The following is a 21,214-nucleotide window of genomic DNA, read 5'->3' as shown; positions in this document are numbered from 1 at the left end:
AAAAACAAAGTTTTTAAATCCAAGGGATAAAACATGAACTGCCCTAACTTAATTCACTACTTTAATATCCGCATATGAAACTTTCTTTCTTCCAGTTAGAAAAGATGTCTCTTGTCTCTGTCAAATGTGACTATGCTCCAGACTTGACCCTGGAATGCATACTAGAAATCTTTAATCATGATAAATTTATTAAAGTATAACTACATGCCATATTCTGTACTCACTTAACGTGTACAAATTGAAGAAATTTAAATGTCATTTGCTAATTAAGACTATATGCTACCTGCTTCTTGATGAAAGTGAAAGAGGAGAGCGAAAAAGTTGGCTTAAAGCTCAACATTCAGAAAACAAAGATCATGGCATCTAGTCCCATCACTTCATGGGAAATAGATGGGGAAACAGTAGAAACAGTGTCAGACTTTATTTCTTTGGGCTTCAAAATCACTGCAGATGGTGAATGCAGCCACGAAATTAAAAGATGCTTACTCCTTGGAAGAAAAGTTATGACCAACCTAGATAGCATATTCAAAAGCAGAGACATTACTTTGCCGACTAAGGTCCATCTAGTCAAGGCTATGGTTTTTTCTGTGGTCATGTATGGATGTGAGAGTTTGACTGTGAAGAAAGCTGAGTGCTGAAGAATTGATGCTTTTGAACTGTGGTGTTGGAGAAGACTCTTGAGAGTCCCTTGGACTGCAAGGAGATCCAACCAGTCCATTCTGAAGGAGATCAGCCCTGGGATTTCTTTGGAAGGAATGATGCTAAAGCTGAAACTCCAGTACTTTGGCCACCTCATGCGAAGAGTTGACTCATTGGAAAAGACTCATGCTGGGAGGGATTAGGGGCAGGAGGAGAAGGGGATGACCGAGGATGAGATGGCTGGATGGCATCACGGACTTGATGGACAAGAGTCTGAGCGAACTCCGGGAGGTGGTGATGGACAGGGAGGCCTGGTGTGCTGCAATTCATGAGGTCGCAAAGAGTCGGACACGACTGAGCGACTGAACTGAACTACCTGCTTCTATATACACAGTTTAAAAAAGTATATAATAAGTTTTATATAATTAAGTTTTCACTGCTGTGTTATGTACTTACTAAAAATTTAATCCCCCTGGCCTTTTTCTCCTTAATTATGGAGATAATATGGAATAACAAACATAACTTCTGAGAGATGTTGAGAGAAAAAGTGAAATCTGTAAAAGTATTTGTGCAGTCCAAAGAACACAGTCAAGGGCAAGGAATATGTATGTCTGTGCATTGCTTGTTTACATATTTCTCTCAAATAAATACACTCATACACATATATGTAAATACAAACAGCTTCATTTATAATTCTACCTATTATATTAAAGAAACCACTACAGAAATTTGGAGGGTAAGTAAATGAAAATATTGAATGTTTGAATACAATGAAATTCAAGGATTGTAGAACTTAATACAAAAAGACATAAAAATCATGAATGTGTCATATTACTTTGAATAGAAATTAATATTTCTATATTAATGCCTCAAAGTCAGAACCACACCTATATTCTATATTTATGGAATGGGGAATTCATTGCATTAGATAATGGGGAAAACATCTCCAAACTGACTAATTTTCTTCTTCTACTAATGTGAGGTTTCAACAATAAACAAAGCTAGTGGAGGTGATAGAATTCCAGTAGAGCTATTTCAAATCCTAAAAGATGATGCTGTGAAAGTGCTGCACTCAATATGGCAGCAAATTTGGAAAACTCAGCAGTGGCCACAGGACTGGAAAAGGTCAGTTTTCATTCCAATTCCAAAGAAAGGCAATGCCAAAGAATGCTCAAACTACCACACAATTGCACTCATCTCACACACTAGTAGAGTAATGCTCAAAATTCTCCAAGCCAGGCTTCAATAATACGTGAACTGTGAATTGCCAGATGTTCAAGCTGAATTTAGAAAGGGCAAAGTAACCAGAGATAAAATTGCCAAAATCTGCTGGATCATCGAAAAAGCAAGAGAGTTCCAGAAAACATCTACTTCTGCTTTATTGACTATGCCAAAGCCTCTGACTGTGTGGATCAGCACAGACTGTGGAAAATTCTTAAAAAGATGGAAATACTGAACCACCTGACCTGCCTCTTGAGAAACCTATATGCAGGTCAGGAAGCAACAGTTAGAACAGGACATGGAACAACAGACTGGTTCCAAATAGGAAAAGGAGTACATCAAGGCTATATATTGTCACCCTGCTTGTTTAACTTATATGCAGAGTACATCATGAGAAATACTGGGCTGGATGAAACACCAGCTGGAATCAAGATTGCCGGGAGAAATATCAATAACCTCAGATATGCAGATGACACCACTCTTACAGCAGAAAGCAAAGAAGAACTAAAGTGCCTCTTGATGAAAGTGAAAGAGGAGAGTGGAAAAGTTGGCTTAAAGCTCAACATTCAGAAAACGAAGATCATGGCATCTGGTCCCATCACTTCATGGTAAATGGATGGAGAAACAGTGGAAATAGTGGCAGACTTTATTTGGGGGGGCTCCAAAATCACTTCATATGGTGATTGCAGCCATGAAATTAAAAAACGCTTACTCCTTGGAAGAGAAGTTATGACCAACCTAGATAGCATATTCAAAAACAGAGACATTACTTTGCCAACATAAGTCCATCTAGTCAAGGCTATGGTTTTTCCTGTGGTCATGTATGGATGTGAGAGTTGGACTATAAAGAAAGCTGAGCACCAAAGAATTGATGCTTTTGAACTGTGGTGTGGGAGAAGACTCTTGAGAGTCCCTTGGACTGTAAGGAGATCCAACCAGTCCATCCTAAAGGAGATCAGTTCTGAATATTCATTGGAAGGACTGATGTTGAAGCTGAAACTGCAATACTTTGGCCACCTGATGTGAAGAGCTGATTCATTTGAAAAGACCCTGATGCTGGGACAGATTGAAGGCAGGAGGAGAAGGGGACGACAGAGGATGAGATGTTTGGATGGCATCACCGACTCAATGGACATGAGTTTGAGTAAACTTCGGGAGTTGGTGATGGACAGGGAGGCCTGGCATGCTTCAGTCCATGGGGTCTCAAAGAGTCGGACACGACTGAGCAACTGAACTGAACTGAACTGAATCCAGGGAAAACTAAATGACTATATTGAGAAAGTTAAAATCAGCTCCTGTGAACCATATTTTATTGGATGAAATGTGGGCATTACATTCCTATGCTGCTTTAACAAATTACTATACTAGTGGTTAGTGGCTTTCCAGGTGGCACAGGGGTAAAGAGTCTTCTTGCCAACATAGGAGACACATATTCGATCTCTAAGTTGGGAAGATCCCCAACTTGTTTACATTTGGAATAAACATGTCCTGCATGGAGTAGGAAATGGCAACCCACCCTAGTATTCTTGCCCGGAAAATCCCATGGACAGAGGAGCCCAGCAGTCCATGGGGTCACAAAGTGTGAGACATGACTGAGCACTGAGCATGCATATTAGTGGCTTAAAAAAACTAATGTAGAGATCAGAAGTCAAAAGTCATCTCTTTGGGCTAAATATAAGACGGCTGTAAAAGTGATCCATCCGGACACTCCAGGGAAGAAATGCATTGCCTTCCTAGATCACTTCCTGGGGGTTACCTGTATGGCTTGTCTCATAGTCATTCCTCATCTTCAAAGGCAGTAGCATCTCTCTGACTTCAATACTTCTCCTGTCTCCAACACATTTAGGGGACCACTGCCATTATTTATCCCAACCTGGATAATCGAAGGTAATCTTCTCATCTTAAGGACAATGTTTGGCAAATTTATTTTATCTGCTAGCTTTATCCCCCTTTATTTCAGCTAACATATTCAAAAGTTCTTAAGATTAGGATGTAGACATCTTTTTGAGACCCTTATCTTGTCTATTCAAAGTCTTTTTCTGATATATATTATTTGATGTCATTCAAGAGCCCTTATAGAATTGAATACAGAATTTATTAGGGCTTCTGCAGTGAGTAAAATATTTTTCTTACAAAAATTGTACAAAAAATGAATTTTGGTATAGATCTAAACTTACCAATAACTAACTCTAACACAGGACCATAGCCTTGTTAAAAAGTGATCCACAGGACTTCCCTGGCTGTCCAGTGGTTAAGACTTCACCTTCCAATACAAGTGGTGCAGGTTCTTTCCCTAGTCAGGGAGCTAAGATACCACATGCCTCAAGGCCAAAAAACCCAAAACATAAAACAGAAGCAAATTTTTTAAAAAAGAAAGGAACCCACAGATCAGGACCTGCAGTGTCACACCTCTAGGAGTGCTAGAAATGCAGAGTGCTTGGGCCCACTGGAAGACACACTCACTCAGAATTTGTACTTGAATTAAAGTCCCTAGTGATTTGTATGCACAGTGAAGTGGAAGTACTGTTGATGTAAAATGTGTTTTCTCCTGTTCTTGCTGTTAACATTTGGGGCAGGATAATTTGTGCTGAGTGCTGTCCTGTGTGTTATGGCTGTTTAGCAGCATCCTTTCTGACATTGCCTAATATCCCCAGAAGAAAAACCACCTCTGGTTGAGAACCACAACCCAGAGTTTGAGAACAGGAAGCAACCTAATAGGATTCAGTCAAGACTCCATCTCAAAGTGGCTTGTAATTTTCATCAGAACATTAAACCCCTTTAAACCTCACTTCTAAAATGGAAGATGGAATTATCATAGTGCTATCTCACAGAATGTTCTCTAAGCATTAAACCAGATCATCCCTATAATGTGCTAAGGTAGGTTATGGTGCTTGACAAAATCTAAATATGTCTCATAACTTACAAAGATATTTAATTAGGTGCTAACTGATAGATCCAACTTCAGATATAATTTGAAATTCTTAAAGATTTCAGCAAAAGAATCAGGAAACCAAGGACTGCATTGCCCAATGAATTACATTATAGGAACAAAGTTGCCCTCTCACAAAGAGGGAAATAATTTTCTAAGGGTATCACAGACAGTGTTCCCACCACAGGTTAACATTTTGAGACCCAAGGAGCCTATTGCCCCAGCCTCACATGTTGCAGAAAGCTAAACTCATGGTTGGGATAAGGCGCTGGCAGTTTAGATCTCTGGCAGGCAAGAGAGTTAATGGAGAAGGATTAATAAAAACTGAATTCTTGGGGCTTCCCTGGAGGTCTAGTGGTAAAGAATCTACCTGCTAATGCAGAGGACACGGATTCCATTCCTGGTCCAGAAAGATCCCACATGCCCTGGAGCAACTAAGCCCATGTGCCACAACTATTGAGCCTGCCCCCCGGCCAGGGAGCCGCAACTACTGAAGGCCATGTGCCTGGAGCCTGCGCTCCCCAACAAGAGAAGCCACTGCAGTGAGAAGCCCGAGCACCGCAACTAGAGAAAGCCAGTGTGCGGCAACAAAGACCCAGCACGACCGAAAATCAATCAATCAATCTTTTTCAAACACTGAATTTCCCTGGCTTATAACCTGACATCCTGAGAACAAAGACTCAGCAGGAAAAAAAAATCCTATCTTGTCCAGACCAAGTCCCACGGGGAAATCACGTACGCATAGGTAATTGTAATATAAGGGAAATGTACCCTAGGAGAAAACATAGAGAGCTATAACTATTTTGCCTACTGTATCTCTGAGCTTCTAACACCTGGGCATGGATGAGATACAGGTTTTATTGTGGAGTCCTAAATCGGGCTAATGGACAATGCTTAATCTCTTTTGGCTCCCTTGTCTCAGGACAGAGCTTCAGTCTCTATCACCAACCATCCACTAAGAGATTTCAGACTTCCACACAGAGAACTTCCTCTCAGAGTTCCCATGCAGGTGAGTCCAAGGGCCCAAAAGACACTGCTGGGAAGAGTCAGAGAGAGAGAAAGAAAGCATGTCTGCATGAGGTCACCTGAGAATCAATTCAGCCTAACCCAAAACCCAGAAGACTGTTTGTTTGTTTGTTTGCTTGCTTGCTTGATTAAATATCAATGTACTTGAATAATGCTTAAAGTGAAGGAAACACTGAAAGCAGTAAGGCAGTGTTCAGTGATGCCAATTAAATGATAGGAAACCAAGCACACTTAGAAGAGCAAAGAGAGGTTAAAGTGCTCCCAGTAAAAGTAGGACATACGCTGCATTTGCAAATACTTCCTTCCATTGTGAGGGTTGTCTTTTCATCTCGCTTATGGTTTCCTTTGCTGTGCAAATTTTCAAGTTAAATTAGGTCTCATTTCTTTATTTTTGTTTTATTTTCATTACTCCAGGAGGTGGGTCAAAAAAGATCCTGGGTGATTTCTGTCAAATAGTGTTCTGCCTGTTCTCCACTAAGAGCTTTAGACTGTCCAGCCTCACAGTTACATCTTTAATCCATTCTGAGCTTCTTTTTGTGTGTGGTGTTAGGGAATGTTCTCATTTCATTCTTGTACTTGTTGCTATCCAGTTTTCCCAGCACCACTTATTGAAGGGACTGTCTTTTCCCCATTGTATACTGCCTCCTTTGTCAGAGATTAGATGACCATAGGTACTTAGGTTTCTCTCTAAGCTTGCTATCCTGTTCCATTGACCTATATGTCTGTCTTTGTGCCAGTGCCATATTGTCTTGATTACTGTAGCAGAGCTTTGCAGTATAGTCTGAAGTGAAGGAGCCTTACTCCTCTAGCTCCATTTTTCTTTCTCAAGATTGCTCTGACTATTCAATCTTTTGCGTTTCCCTACAATTTGTAAAATTTTCTGGTCTAATTCTGTGAAAAATGCCATTGGTAATTTGATAAGGATTACACTGCATCTGTAGATTTAGGTGGTCTAGTTGTTTTCACAATAGTAAGTAATACTCTTTCAATCCAAGAACAAGGTTATTCTCTCCATCTGTTTCTATCACCTTTGATTTCTTTCTTCATTGTCTTAGAGTTTTCTGAGTATAGATATTTTGCCTCCTTGGATATGGTTTCTTCCTTGATATTTTATTCCTTTTGTTGCCGTGGTAAATGAGATTGTTTCTTTAATTTCTCTTTCTGATCTTTTGTTGTTAGTGTATAGGAATGTAAGATGTTTGTGTATTAGTTTTGTATCCTGCAACTTTACCAAAGTCATGCATTAGCCCTAGTAGTTTTCTGGAGGCATCTTTAAGATTTTCTGTGTGCAGTATACACAATCAGGAATGTGTAATCAGTAATGTGCAATCAGCGATAGCTTTACTTCTTCTCAATCTGCATTCCTTTTATTTTCTAACCAATTTTATTGAAACAAATTTCATCACATAAACTCAACCATGAAGAAAAGTCAATGTTTCAATAAGTATGATTGTAGCAGCTGAAATAGAAGCATTTGTTAGTGCAGTGTTTGCTTTTTGAAACCTCTAATTCCTCAGAATGATTCTGTTTTGTAGAATTCCATATTTAATATCAATTTATGGCAAATAAGATTACATATTAAACACATCTATAAAGATTCTACAGTTTTGCATTGTGGGTTGCTATACAGACAAGAAAAATAAGTTAAATAATATGAAAGGTATGCAAGATATGGGCTTCCCAGGTGGTTCAGTGAAAAAGAATCTGCCTGCCAAGGTAGGAGACACGTGTTCGAGCCCTGGGTCAGGGAAGATCCTCTGGAGAAGGAAATGGAAATCCAACCCAGTATTCTTGCCTGGAGAATCCCCATGGACAGAGGAACCTGGCAGGCTACAATCCATGGGGTTGCAAAAGGATCAGATACTACTTAGTGACTAAACAGCAACATGGCAAGATAGAAGGCAGGAAAAAATACCTAAAACTTTGGGTTTTAATTAGAAGTGGTCATGCCAAATAATAAGCCGGGGCTTTTTTACCATAAAGATATTAATAACTGATTTAGCTGCCTGATTAGCATTTCCACACATCACTGCATATTTAGTGACAACATCAAAGATACCCGGAAATGTGGAATCCCTCATGTGCTCTAACTGTTGGTGTTTTATCTGGTATAAACATAGCTTAGCTTGAACGAATATATTTGTTGGGATGTTAATACAACAAACTTAAACAGCAAACTTAAACTCAAAGTTTAAGAACAGGAAGATTAAATTTCTTGGCACACAAAATAATAGTGGATAAAAGTTGGTGACTTGTGTCACTATTTTATGTGCTGATCAGATGAGCAACTAGATAAGTGAAAAGTTTTCTAACATGTCTTAAAAATGTTATAGTATGAAGATGCACTTTTTTTTACCCGTTATGTGTAAGGTTTTGTTTTGTCTTTCATCTTTTTTTATTTTTATACAAAGGCAGCATTTTCTAAGTTATTTTGTTCTGTGTTGCAACCTTTTTTTTTTTTTTTTTTTTTTGGTTCTTTTAAACTGTGATATGGCTTCCCTGTCAGTTGGTAAAATAGCTCAGTTGGTAAAAATCCACCTGCAATGCAGGAAAACCCAGTTCGGTTGCTGGGTCAGGAAGATCCGCTGAAGAAGGGATAGGCTACCTGGTATTCTTGGGCTTCCCTTGTACCTCAACTGGTAAAGAATCCGCCCACAATGCAGGAGACCTGGGTTTGATCCATGGGTTGGGAAGATGCCCTGGAGAAGGGAAAGACTACCCACTCCAGTATTCTGGCCAGGAGAATTCCATGGACTGTATAGTCCAAGGGGTCCCAAAGAGCTGGACATGACTGAGCGACTTTCACTTTCAAGCTGTGATAAGACGGTAACTGATGTCTTTCATTTTGTTTAATTGATACAAAACAAGCTAGCTTCTGATCAAAGGTATTTCATAAGATCTTCCTTAATCTATTGAAAGGTGCTTTGATGAGTTTTTCTTTGGTTTGTAGAATTAGGACTGAACTGTTGACTTTGCTGGCCACAGTGGCCATCACTTTTTTCTGTGATAAAACTACTGAAGTTTGCTTTCCTAGGTAAAGAAATATTGCCTAAAGATGTCTGCTGTTTGTTTCAGAGCTTCTCCTGGGGAGATATTGTCTACATCTATGAATATGAACATGCTATTTTGTGTGTTACCATTGGTTTTTTTTGCTTGTTTTTCTGTTTTGTAGTATCTTGTTCTTCATACCATTTCTGTCCTTTATTGAGCCCATCTTTGCATGAAATGTTCCCTTGGGATCTCTAATTTTCTTGAAGAGATCTCTAGTCTTTCCCATTCTGTTGTTTCCCTCTATTTCTTTGCATTGATCGCTGAGGAAGGCTTTCTTATCTCTTCTTGCTATTCTTTGGAACTCTGCATTCAGACGCTTATATCTTTCCTTTTCTCCTTTGCTTTTTGCTTCTCTTCTTTTCACAGCTATTTATAAGGCCTCCTCAGACATCCATTTTGCTTTTTTGCATTTCCTTTCCATGGGGATAGTCTTGATCCCTGTCTCCTGTACAATGTCATGAACCTCCGTCCATAGTTCATCAGGCGCTCTATCTATCAGATCTGGTCCCTTAAATCTATTTCTCACTTCCACTGTATAATCATAAGGGATTTGATTTAGGTCATACCTGAATGGTCTAGTAGTTTTCCCTACTTTCTTCAAGTCTGAATTTGACAGTAAGGAGTTCATGATCTGAGCCACAGTCAGCTCCCGGTCTTGTTTTTGCTGACTGTATAGAGCTTCTCCATCTTTGGCTACAAAGAATATAATCAATCTGATTTTGGTGTTGACCATCTGGTGATGTCCACATGTAGAGTCTTCTCTTGTGTTGTTGGAAGAGGGTGTTTGCTATGACCAGTGCGTTCTCTTGGTAAAACTCTATTAGCCTTTGCCCTGCTTCATTCCGTACTCTAAGGCCAAATTTTCCTGTTACTCCAAGTGTTTCTTGACTTCCTACTTTTTCATTCCAGTCCCCTATAAAGAAAAGGACATCTTTTTGGGGTGTTAGTTCTAGAAAGTCTCATAGGTCTTCATAAAACCATTCAACTTCAGCTTCTTCAGCGTTACTGGTTGGGGAATAGACTTGGATTACTGTGATATTGAATGGTTTGCCTTGGAAACGAACAGAGATCATTCTGTCGTTTGTGAGATTGCATCCAAGTACTGCATTTCGGACTCTTTTGTTGACCATGATGGCTACTCCATTTCTTCTAAGGGATTCCTGCCCAGAGCAGTAGATATAATAGTCATCTGAGTTAAAATCACCCATTCCAGTCCATTTTAGTTCGCTGATTCCTAGAATGTCGACATTTACTCTTGCCATCTCCTGTTTGACCACTTCCAATTTGCCTTGCTTCATGGACCTGACATCCAGATTCCTATGCAATATTGCTCTTTACAGCATTGGACCTTGCTTCTATCATCAGTCACATCCACAACTGGGTATGGTTTTTGCTTTGGCTCCATCTCTTCATTCTTTCTGGAGTTATTTCTCAACTGATCTCCGGTAGCATACTGGGCACCTACCGACCTGGGGAGTTCCTCTTTCAGTATCTTATCATTTTGCCTTTTTATATTCTAAATGGGGTTCTCAAGGCAAGGTCAGTTTTCATTCCAATCCCAAAGAAAGGCAATGCCAAAGAATGCTCAAACTACTGCACAATTGCACTCAATTCACATGCTACTAAAGTAATGCTCAAAATTCTCCAAGCCAAGCTCCAGCAATACGTGAACCGTGAACTTCCTGATGTTCAAGCTGGTTTTAGAAAAGGCAGAGGAACCAGAGATCAAATTGCCAGAATCTCCTGGATCATCGAAAAAGCAAGAGAGTTCCAGAAAAACATCTATTTCTGCTTTATTGACTATGCCAAAGCCTTTGACTGTTGGATCACAATAAACTGTGGAAAATCTGAAAGAGATGGGAATACCAGACCCCCTAACCTGCCTCTTGAGAAACCTATATGCAGGTCAGGAAGCAACAGTTAGAACTGGACATGGAACAACAGACTGGTTCCAAATAGGAAAAGGAGTACATCAAGGCTGTATATTGTCACCCTGATAATTTAATTTATATGCAGAGTACATCATGAGAAACGCTGGGCTGGAAGAAGCACAAGCTGGAATCAGGATTGCCAGGAGAATTATCAATAACCTCAGATACGCAGATGACACCACTCTTATGGCAGAAAGCGAAGATGAACTAATCATCAAGAGGCTGTCCTCTTGATGAAAGTGAAAGGAGAAGTGAAAAAGTTGGCTTAAAGCTCAACATTCAGAAAACGAAGATCATGGCATCTGGTCCCATCACTTCATGGGAAATGGATGGGGAAACAGGGGAAACAGTGTCAGACTTTATTTTCTTGAGCTCCAAAATCACTGCAGATGGAGATTGCAGCAATGAAATTAAAAGATGCTTACTCCTTGGAAGGAAAGTTATGACCAACCTAGATAGCATATTTGAAAGCAAAAACATTACTTTGCCAACAAAGGTCCGTCTAGTCAAAGCTATGGTTTTTCCAGTGGTCGTGTATGGATGTGAGAGTTGGACTGTGAAGAAAGCTGAGCACCAAAGAATTGATGCTGTTGAACTGTGGTGTTGGAGAAGACTCTTGAGAGTTCCTTGGACTACAAGGAGGTCCAACCAGTCCATGCTAAAGGAAATCAGTCCTGGATGATCATTGGAAGGACTGATGCTAAAGCTGAAACTCCAATACTTTGGCCACATCATGCAAAGTGTTGACTCATTGGTAAAGACCCTGATGCTGAGAGAGATTGGAGGCAGGAGGAAAAGGGGAGGACAGAGGATGAGATGGCTGTATGGCATCACCAACTCAATGGACATGAGTTTGAGTGAACTCCGGGTGTTGGTGATGGACAGGGAGCCCTGGCGTGCTGCGATTCATGGGGTCGCAAAGAGTCAGACACGACTTAGCAACTGAACTGAACTGATCTTGTTCTTCTCAGGGGTCTTGTGTTACATTCAGGTAAGCTTGGCTCCTTAGCCATTCAAATGTTAAATATTCAGTTCAGTTCAGTTCAGTTCAATTCAGTCACTCAATCATGTCCAACTCTTTGCGACCCCATGAATCACAGCTCGCCAGGCCTCCCTGTCTATCACCAACTCCTGGAGTTCACTCAAACTCACATCCATAGAGTCAGTGATGCCATCCAACTATCTCATCCTCTGTCGTCCCCTTCTCCTCCTGCCTTCAATCTTTCCCAGCATCAGGGTCTTTTCAAATGAGTCAGCTCTTTGCATCAGGTGCCCAAAGTATTGGAGTTTCAGCTTCAACATCAGTCCTTCCAATGAATATTCAGGATTGATTTCCTTTAGGATGGACTGGTTGGATCTCCTTACAGTCCAAGGGACTCTCAAGAGTCTTCTCCAACACCACAGTTCAAAAACATCAATTCTTCGGCACTGAGCTTTCTTTATAGTCCAACTCTCACATCCAGACATGACTACTGGAAAAACCATAGCCTTGTCTAGACGTACTTTGTTGGCAAAGTAACATCTCTGTTTTTTAATATGCTGTCTAGTTTGGTCTTAGCTTTTCTTCCAAGGACTAAGCGTCTTTTACTTTCCTGGCTGTAGTCACCATATGGAGTGATATTGGAGCCCTAAAAAATAAAGTATGACACTGTTTCCACTGTTTCCCCATCTGCTTGCCATGAAGTGATGGGACCAGATGCCATGATCTTAATTTTCTAAATGTTGAGCTTTAAGCCAACTTTTTCACTCTTCTCCTTCACTTTCATCAAGAGGCTTTTTAGTTCATCTTCACTGTCTGCCATACGGGTGGTGTCATCCGCATATCTGAGGTTATTGATATTTCTCCCAGCAATCTTGATTCCAGTTTGTGTTTCTTCCAGCCCAACGTTTCTCATGAGGTACTCTGCATATAAGTTAAATAAGCAGGGTGACAATACACAGCCTTGACATACTCCTTTTCCTATTTGGAACCAGTCTGTTGTTCCATGTCCAGTTCTAACTGTTGCTTCCTGACCTGCATACAGAGGCAGGTCAGGTGGTCTCTTTCAGAATTTTCCAGTTTATTGTGATCCACACAGTCAAAGGCTTTGGCATAGTCAATAAAGCAGAAGTAGATATTTTTCTGGAACTCTCTTGCCTTTTCAATGATCCAGCGGATGTTGGCAATTTGATCTCTGGTTTCTCTGCCTTTTCTAAACCCAGCTTGAACATCTGGAATTCATAGTTCACTACTGTTGAATCCTGGCTTGGAGAATTTTGAGCATTACTTTACTAGTGTGTGAGATGAGTGCAATTGTGTGGTAGTTTGAGCATTCTTTGACATTGCCTTTCTTTGGTATTGGAATGAAAGTGACCTATGAAGGTCTTTTTTTTTTTTAATTAACATGTCATTGTTCATCTCAGATGTTGATTGAGGTTTCAAGAATGATGGCAGTGGGTTTTGAAAACAGTCTTATACTTATGGGTTTGGAGTTTCACATAGATAAGTATATTTCATGGTTAGTTGTTGAGCTGTAAGACATCTGACCAGCCTACCCAAGTGACTCAGTGGTAAAGAATCCACCTGCCAATGCAGGAGATGAGGGCGATGACTGTTTGATCCCTGAGTCAGGAAGATCCCCTGGAGAAGGAAATAGCACCCACTTCCAGTATTCTGGCCTGGAAAATCCCATGGACAGAGGAACCTGGCCAGCTACAGTCCAAGAGTCAGACACAACTGAGAAACTGGGCAGGCACCTAAGACAACTAACCATTTAAAACTGAAAAACAGTTCATTGTTTTGTAACAATTCAGTTTTTAAACATAGACATTTCAGTTAGAACATGGGTTGTATTTATAATTCAATGCAAATCCAACAGTTGTATTTGGAGTTAAATTATTTTAAAAATTTATTTAATGAAAAAATAAAATATAAATAAACATGGATTACAATTAGTACTCCCTTTTCACTCTCTCCTTTATAACTCATTTTCTTTTTCTTTTTTTTAATATCTTATCTGTTTATTTGGGCTGCTCTGGGTCTTTGTTGCTGCGTGTGGGCTTTCTCTACTTGCAGCGAGCAGGCTTTCTCTACTTGCAGGCTACTTCTTATTGTGGGGCACGGACTTCTCATTGTGGTGGCTTTTCTTATTGCAGAGCACAAGCTCTAGGTGCATAGGCTTCAGTCGTTGCAGCGCATAAGTTCAGAAGTTGTGGTACACAGGCTTAGCTTCTCAAAGACAAATGTGATCTTCTCAGACCAGAAATCAAAGCCACATCCCCTGCATTGGCAGGCATATTCTTAACCACTGGACCAAGGGAAGTCTTTCTTTTTCTTCATAACACATGTAACTATCTGACATGCTATATGATTTTTATTTGCTTATGCTTTTTCTCCATAATTGAATTTTAGCTTTTGTTTTTCAGCACCCCTACACTCCCTGCATAGGTAGTACCTGGAATATTGTTGAAATTCGATTTGTGTTTTTCAAATGCATAAAAGAATTTCTCTCTAAACAATATATAAAGATTATTTTTATTGCTTTTTTTTAATTGTTGAGAGTTGGAAATGAGAGTAAGAGAAGTTTGCTAATTATAGATGACACATGGGGATTCTCAAAAGGAGACCAAAGCCATGAACAAAATATTGAAATCAATTTCTTGTTGGCAAAATATAGAATAGTTATATTTCAACAATGTGATAATGGCCATTTCCAAGAAATGCAGTCATGCTATTGTCTCCTTTCCTGATAGTCACTTCCACAAAATGGAACCAAGGAACATAACAGGAGTTTCACAATTTCTACTTATGGGATTTTCAGAAGAACCAGAATTGCAGCCCCTCATCTTTGGGCTTTTCCTCTCCATGTACCTGATCACTGTGTTTGGACACCTGCTCATCATCCTGGCCGTCAGCTCAGATCCCCACCTCCACACCCCCATGTACTTCTTCCTCTCCAACCTGTCCTTTGTAGACATCTGCTTCACCTCCACCACCATCCCAAAGATGCTGGTGAATATACAGACAGAGAGCAAAGGTATAACTTATGAAGGCTGCATCATCCAGATGCATTTTTTCACACTCTTTATAGGACTGGACATCTTCCTCCTGACTGTGATGGCCTATGACCGTTTTGTGGCCATCTGCCGTCCTCTGCACTACACAGTCATCATGAACCCCCGGCTCTGTGGACTGCTGGTGCTGGTGTCCTGGATCATGAGTTCTCTACATTCCTTGTTAGAAAGCTTAATGGTATTACAATTGTCTTTCTGTCAAGTTTTAGAAATCCCCCACTTTTTCTGTGAACTGAATCAGATGATCCAGCTTGCCTGTTCTGACATGCATCTCAATAAAGTAGTGATATATATTGTAGCTGTGCTCCTGGGAGGTGCTCCTTTTGCCGGTATCTTTTACACCTACTCTAAGATAGTTTCCTCTATACATAGAATCTCATCAGCTCAGGGGAAGTATAAGGCATTTTCCACCTGTGCATCTCACCTCTCCGTGGTCTCCTTATTTTATTGTACTGGCATAGGAGTGTACCTTAGCTCTGCTGCTTCCCACAGCTCACACTCGAGCGCAACAGCCTCAGTGATGTACACCGTGGTCACACCCATGCTGAACCCTTTCATCTATAGTCTGAGAAATAACGAGTTAAAGAGGAGTCTGAAAATACTCTTTGGGAAGGAAACTATAAAACAGCCTATTGTCCTAGGGCCTAAGAAATGCCCACGACAGTAGAGTTCAAAGCCTGAGCTCAATGCTGCTAGTCTTTGAGCAGACTGTGGAATTAGAACATGCCTCTTCTGTTTTTATTCAAATCTCTGCTTTGGTTTTGACTGTATACAATTTACGTAACTCACTCTTAGTTTTATGATATCTCTGATACCTAAAAGTTCTTTCCTTTGTCATTTTCATACTCTCCCAATTTTGTTACCAAACTTGGGTTTGGAATATTTGAAAGTTCCCATTTATCTCAAGGGACTACATGAATTTCCTAGGAATAATTTCTTGTCAAATACGATATATCATTTTGTGTATTTTTTTCTTTCATTTGACTTAAAAAACAAACAGTCATGAATTGTACTGTGTGTGCTCATCTGCTCAGTCAAGTCCAACTCTGCATCCCATGGACTGTAGCCCACCAGGCTCTTCTGTCCATAGAATTTTCCAGCCAGAACACTAGAGCAGATTGCCATTTCCTACTCCAGGGGATCTTCCATACTCCTATGATTTTAAAAAATGACTCTTGATAATCATAGCTATTTATGAGTTATAACAGAGGAAAATCTGAGATCACTATTTTTCACTTTTGTGAATGATATTTCTTTGCCTATCACTACCTTAATTGCTTTTATGATAACCCAAACTTTGCCATATTGGTTGTTATCACTGATTATATGATATTTTTCTATTCCTCACAATCTTATTCTGCTGTACCACCTGTGTCCACTGTGTCTACCATACTTGCTGGCAAAAACTGATGTTAAACTGAATGTCTTCAAGTACAATCTACACAGAAAGACAAGTATGAAAAAGTACACCAGACTCCTTTGTCCATGGAATTCTCCAGGCAAGAATACTAGAATGGATTGCCATTCCCTTCTTCAGGGGATCTTTCAGATCCAGGAATCAAACCCAGATCTCCTGCATTGTAGGCAGATTCTTTACCATCTGAGCCACCAGGGAAGCTCTCTATGACAGAGTTGACCTGAAGTATAATGAAGCAAAACATCAAATCATACATTTACTACTATGCAATTCGAGTCTTTTCTGGCAGTTCATCTTCTCATTGAAATAAGGACTGTCAGTGTCCATTTGTAAGATGTATTCATTGAGTTGAAGGACTGGAGGCATATTTTGAGTTTTTATTAGTTACTCTCATCTTTCTCTTCAAAACTTTCCAGTGCTTCCAGGAAATATCACTCCTTCCAGTTTTTCTAAATGAAATATCTCCCACTCTTCAAAGTTTCATCACAAACACTAAAGGGGCAGAAAATGAACAATATCAATATCATGAATTATGTCTCACTCTCATACCTAAGGATGACTCACTTCAAACCTCAGATTCTTGTTCAGTTATGTGATTCAAGGTCACAGGTGTCGTGAAAACATCCATGTCCTACTAACCTCCCCATGTGACCTGAAAAGAACCTCAATGGGGTCACTTTTTCATACAGTTATGCAAAATAAACTTGAGTAACTGAGAAGTCATGAACAAATGTCAGAACAAATGTCTGGAACCAGTAGAATCAGATTTTTGCAACAGCCCTCAGTTCAGTCCAATTTGTGTACTGCAGCAGTTAGCTGCCACTGGATACAAACTTTCCTACAATAAAACTGCTTAATAGAACATCTTTATTATCAAATGAGGTGGTCCAGTGAGGAGTTATTCTGATCTCTGCAGAGCTTCTCATGAGTCTGCAGTCAGGCATGAATCTATATCTTGTGCTTCTAAGGCTCATCCATGATGCTGTGCGTGGCTATACTGTTCTTCCATCTTCAACTAGTTTTTGTCATTTGACTTTTTTAAACATGTAGGCTAAATACTTGCAGGGAAATGAGCTTAATAAGTGTGAATTGCTTTAATTTAATTCCACTACTTTAATATCCACTTATGAAAACTTTCTTTTTCCCAATTAGAGAGACATTTCCTTCCCCTGTGAGCTGTGACTCAGCTACCTGTGCTCCAGATCCTATGCCTGCATGCACACTGGAGTTGATAAATACTAATAAATATTTTCAAGCATGGCTCCATGCAATAAGCTGTACCCATTTAAAAGTCATTAAAAACTTAAAAGTATACACTGCCTGGTTCTATTTCTATACATGTTGAGAGGAAATAAAACATTTACTGCATTGCTATCTGAACTGTCAGTTCAGTTCAGTTCAGTCACTCAGCCATGTCTGACTCTTTGCGACCCCATGGACTGAAACACACCAGGCCTCCCTGTCCATCATCAGTTCCCAGAGCTTGCTCAAACTCATGTCCATCAAGTCGGTGATGCCATTCAGCCATCTCATCTTCTGTATGTCCCCATCTCCTCCTGCCTTCAATCTTTTCCAGCATCAGGGTATTTTCCAATGAGTCAGTTCTTCACATTAGGAGGCCAAAGTATTGGATTTCAGTCTCAGCATCAGTCCTTCCAATAAATTCAGGACTGATTTCCTTTAGGACTGACTGATTTGATCTCTTTGCAGTCCAAGGGACTCTCAAGAGTCTTCTCCAACACCACAGTTCAGAAACATCAATTCTTCAGTGCTCAGCTTTCTTTATGATCCAACTGTCACATCCATGCTTGACTACTAGAGAAACCATAGCTTTGTTGGCAAGGTAATGTCTTTGTTTTTTAATATGTTGTCTAGGGTAGTCACAGCTTTTCCTCCCAGAAGCAAGCGTCTTTTAATTTCATGGGTACAGTCACTGTCTGCAGTGATTTTGGAGCCCAAGAAAATAAAGTCTGCCACGGTTTCCATTGTTTCCCCATCTATTTGCCGTGAAGTGCTGGAACTGGATGCCATGATCTTAGTTTTTCAGATATTGAATTTTAAGCCAATTTTTTCACTCTCTTCTTTCACTTTCATCAAGAGGCTCTTTAGTTCTCCTTCACTTTCTGCCATAAGGGTGGTGTCATCTGCATATCGGAGGTTATTGATTTCTCCTGGCAATCTTGACTCCAGTTTGTGATTCATCCAGTCCAGCACTTCTCATAATGTACTCTGCATATAAGTTAAATAAGCAGGGTGACAATAAACAGCCTTGATGTACTCCTTACCCAATTTGGAACCAGTCCATTGTTCCATGTCCAGTTCTAACTGTTGCTTCTTGACCTGCATACAGATTTCTCAAGAGGCAAGTAAGGTGGTCTGGTAGTCCCATCTCTTGAAGAATTTTCCACAGTTTGTTGTGATGCACACAGTCAGGGGCTTTGGCATAGTCAATAAAGCAGAAGTAGATTTTTTCTGGAACTCTCTTGCTTTTTCTATGATCCAACACTATATTTTGCACTGCTATATATTGTTATAAATGTAATCTCACTGGTCTCTGATTCTTCACTTCTGTTGGTAACAAGGAATAATAATATATAATATGAACATAATAATAATGTATAATAATAAACATAATTTCTGAAGTATGCTGTAAAAAAAGAAACCTGTAAAAATATTTATGTAGCTAAAAGGAAACATTCAGGTATAAGAGGTACATGTGTGAAATGAGCATTATTTGTATATATTTTCCTCTCAAACACATTCACACACACATAAGTACATGCATGCAGAGTCATTTATAATCCCATTTATTTTATTGAAAAAATATTTTATTAAAAGTTGAACAATAAAGAAATGAAAATAATGAATGTTTGAATCAACATGAAATTCAAGAAGTGTAGAAATTTAGACAAAAAGATTTAAAGTTGATTGTGTGACCTTGCTTTTGATATAAGTAACTTGTCATAAGGCCTCAAAATCAGAAACACATTTATATTTATGGAAAACAGAATTCAATCCACCAACTAATAAGGCAGGTATTTTTGACTCTAATTTTCTTCTCCTGTTAAGGTGGGGTTTACACATAAATTCTTTTATCAAGGGAAAATTAAATGTCTAAATTGAGAAGCTTAAAAATAACTATATTTTATTGGATAAATGTATGTATTGCACTTGTATTTCTGCTGTAACAAATTACTACACTGTGCTTTTAAAAATTGAAGTTCTAACTATCAGAAGCCCATATTCCTCTTATTGGACTGAATTCAAGATGCTAAAACTGAGACCTATCTGGATGCTCTAGGGAAGAATAAATTTTCCTTCTTGAATCACATTCTAGGGGCCACCTGTACTCCTCATCCCAAAACTGGTTTGTAATTTTCACCAGAACACTGAATACCCCAGAGCCCCAATCCTGAAATGGAGGGTGAAGTTATAATAGTGCTACGTCACAGAAGGAACTTCTCTAAACATTAAACCAGATCATCCCTATAAGATTCTAAGGTAGGTTATGGTTGCTTGATGAAATCTATCTCACAGCTTACATGCTTTTTTTTTTAATTTAAATTTATTTAATTGGAAGCTAATTACTTTACAATATTGTATTGGTTTTGCCATACATCAACACGAATCCGCCATAAGCTAATTCATAGCACTTAGCTTCAGATATCGGAGAAGGCAATGGCAACCCACTCCAGTACTCTTGCCTGGAAAATACCATGGACAGAGGAGCCTGGAAGGCTGCAGTCCATGGGATCACTGAGGGTCGGACATGACTGAGTGACTTCACTTTCACTTTTCACTTTCATGCATTGGAGAAGGAAATGGCAACCCACTCCAGTGTTCTTGCCTGGAGAATCCCAGGGACAGGGGAGCCTGGTGGGCTGCAGTCTATGGGTTCGCACAGAGTCAGACACGACTGAAGTGACTTAGCAGAAGCAGCAGCTTCAGATATGTGGGTTTCCCTGGTGGCTCAGACAGTAAAGAATTTGCCTCCAATATGGGAGACCCAGGTTTGATCCCAGGGTTGTGAAGATCCTCTGAAGAAGGGAACAGCAACACCCTCCAGTATTCTTGCCTGGAGAAATCCAGGGACAGAGGAGCCTGGTGAGATACAGTCTGAGTTTGTGAAGAGTTGAACACGACTGAGTGACTAATATGAAATTCCTGAAGGTTTTTAGCAAAAGTGTCAGGAAGCCAAAGAGTGTACTGTCCAATGTTTTACATTCAAGGAACAAAGCTGTCCCTATTATAAAGAGGGGAATAGTAACTTTCTAAGGGTTTCATGGGCTATATCCCTACCACAAGTCAATGCTTTGGAGATCCAAGGAACCAATTCAAGACAATTGCCTCAGTTTCACATGTTGGAGAATCTTAGAAATAGTGTTGGTATAAGGTGCTGAGAGATTAGACCTCTGGAAGGCAACTGAGTTAATGGAGAAGGGTTAATAAAAACCGAATTCTCCTGGCTTATCACCTGCTCCCCTGAGAACAGAGCATCAGAAGAAAAAAGATTCTTTCTGTACAGACCAAGTGCCATAGGGATTCTTCTGCTTATAGGTCATTATAACAAGAGTGAATGTACCTTATGAGAAGACATAGAGAGCTGTAAATACCTCCTCTGCTTCATCCCTGAGCTTGTACAACTTGGGCATGATTGAGACATGGTTTTTGCTTTTGGAGTCCTAAGTCTGGCTAAAGGACCAATGACTGACCCCTTCCTGCTGCCTTGTCTGGGAACAGAGTTTCAGTCTCCATCATCAACCATCAGGAAGAGAATCAGACTTCCACATGGAGACCTTCCTCTCAGCGTCCCCATGTAGGTGAGTCCAAGAGCCCAAAAGACCCTATAGGGAAAAGTCAGAGAGAATGAAATCCAAGAATGTTTACTGGAGGTCACCTGAGAACCAACTCAGCCTAGCCAAGAGCCCAGCAACCACAATGGTTGCT

At 39.9% G+C, this 21,214-nt stretch overlaps 1 protein-coding gene across 1 annotated transcript; it reads left to right on the top strand.

The window, feature by feature from the left end:
- Nucleotides 1–14,641: 14,641 nt before the first annotated feature.
- Nucleotides 14,642–15,517, top strand: LOC128050414 (olfactory receptor 7A10-like). Its single transcript, XM_052642663.1, has 2 exons — nucleotides 14,642–14,989; nucleotides 15,275–15,517. Exons 1-2 carry the CDS (start codon nucleotides 14,642–14,644, stop codon nucleotides 15,515–15,517), a joined length of 591 nt encoding a protein of 196 aa, XP_052498623.1.
- The last annotated feature ends 5,697 nt before the right edge of the window (nucleotides 15,518–21,214 follow it).

The sequence above is a fragment of the Budorcas taxicolor genome, chromosome 7 (assembly GCF_023091745.1).
Source record: "Budorcas taxicolor isolate Tak-1 chromosome 7, Takin1.1, whole genome shotgun sequence".
In the NCBI taxonomy this organism is placed as follows: domain Eukaryota; kingdom Metazoa; phylum Chordata; class Mammalia; order Artiodactyla; family Bovidae; genus Budorcas; species Budorcas taxicolor.
Note: the sequence above shows the minus strand (reverse complement) of the source record. Positions and strands in the feature narration are given on the sequence as shown.

Bases quoted from the DNA above. Each gene is read 5' to 3' on its own strand.
- LOC128050414 (XM_052642663.1), top strand. From the start codon at position 14,642: ATGTACCTGATCACTGTGTTTGGACACCTGCTCATCATCCTGGCCGTC. The intron at 14,990-15,274 runs ATCATGAGTTCT...TGTGCATCTCAC, and splicing joins TGCTGGTGCTGGTGTCCTGG to CTCTCCGTGGTCTCCTTATT.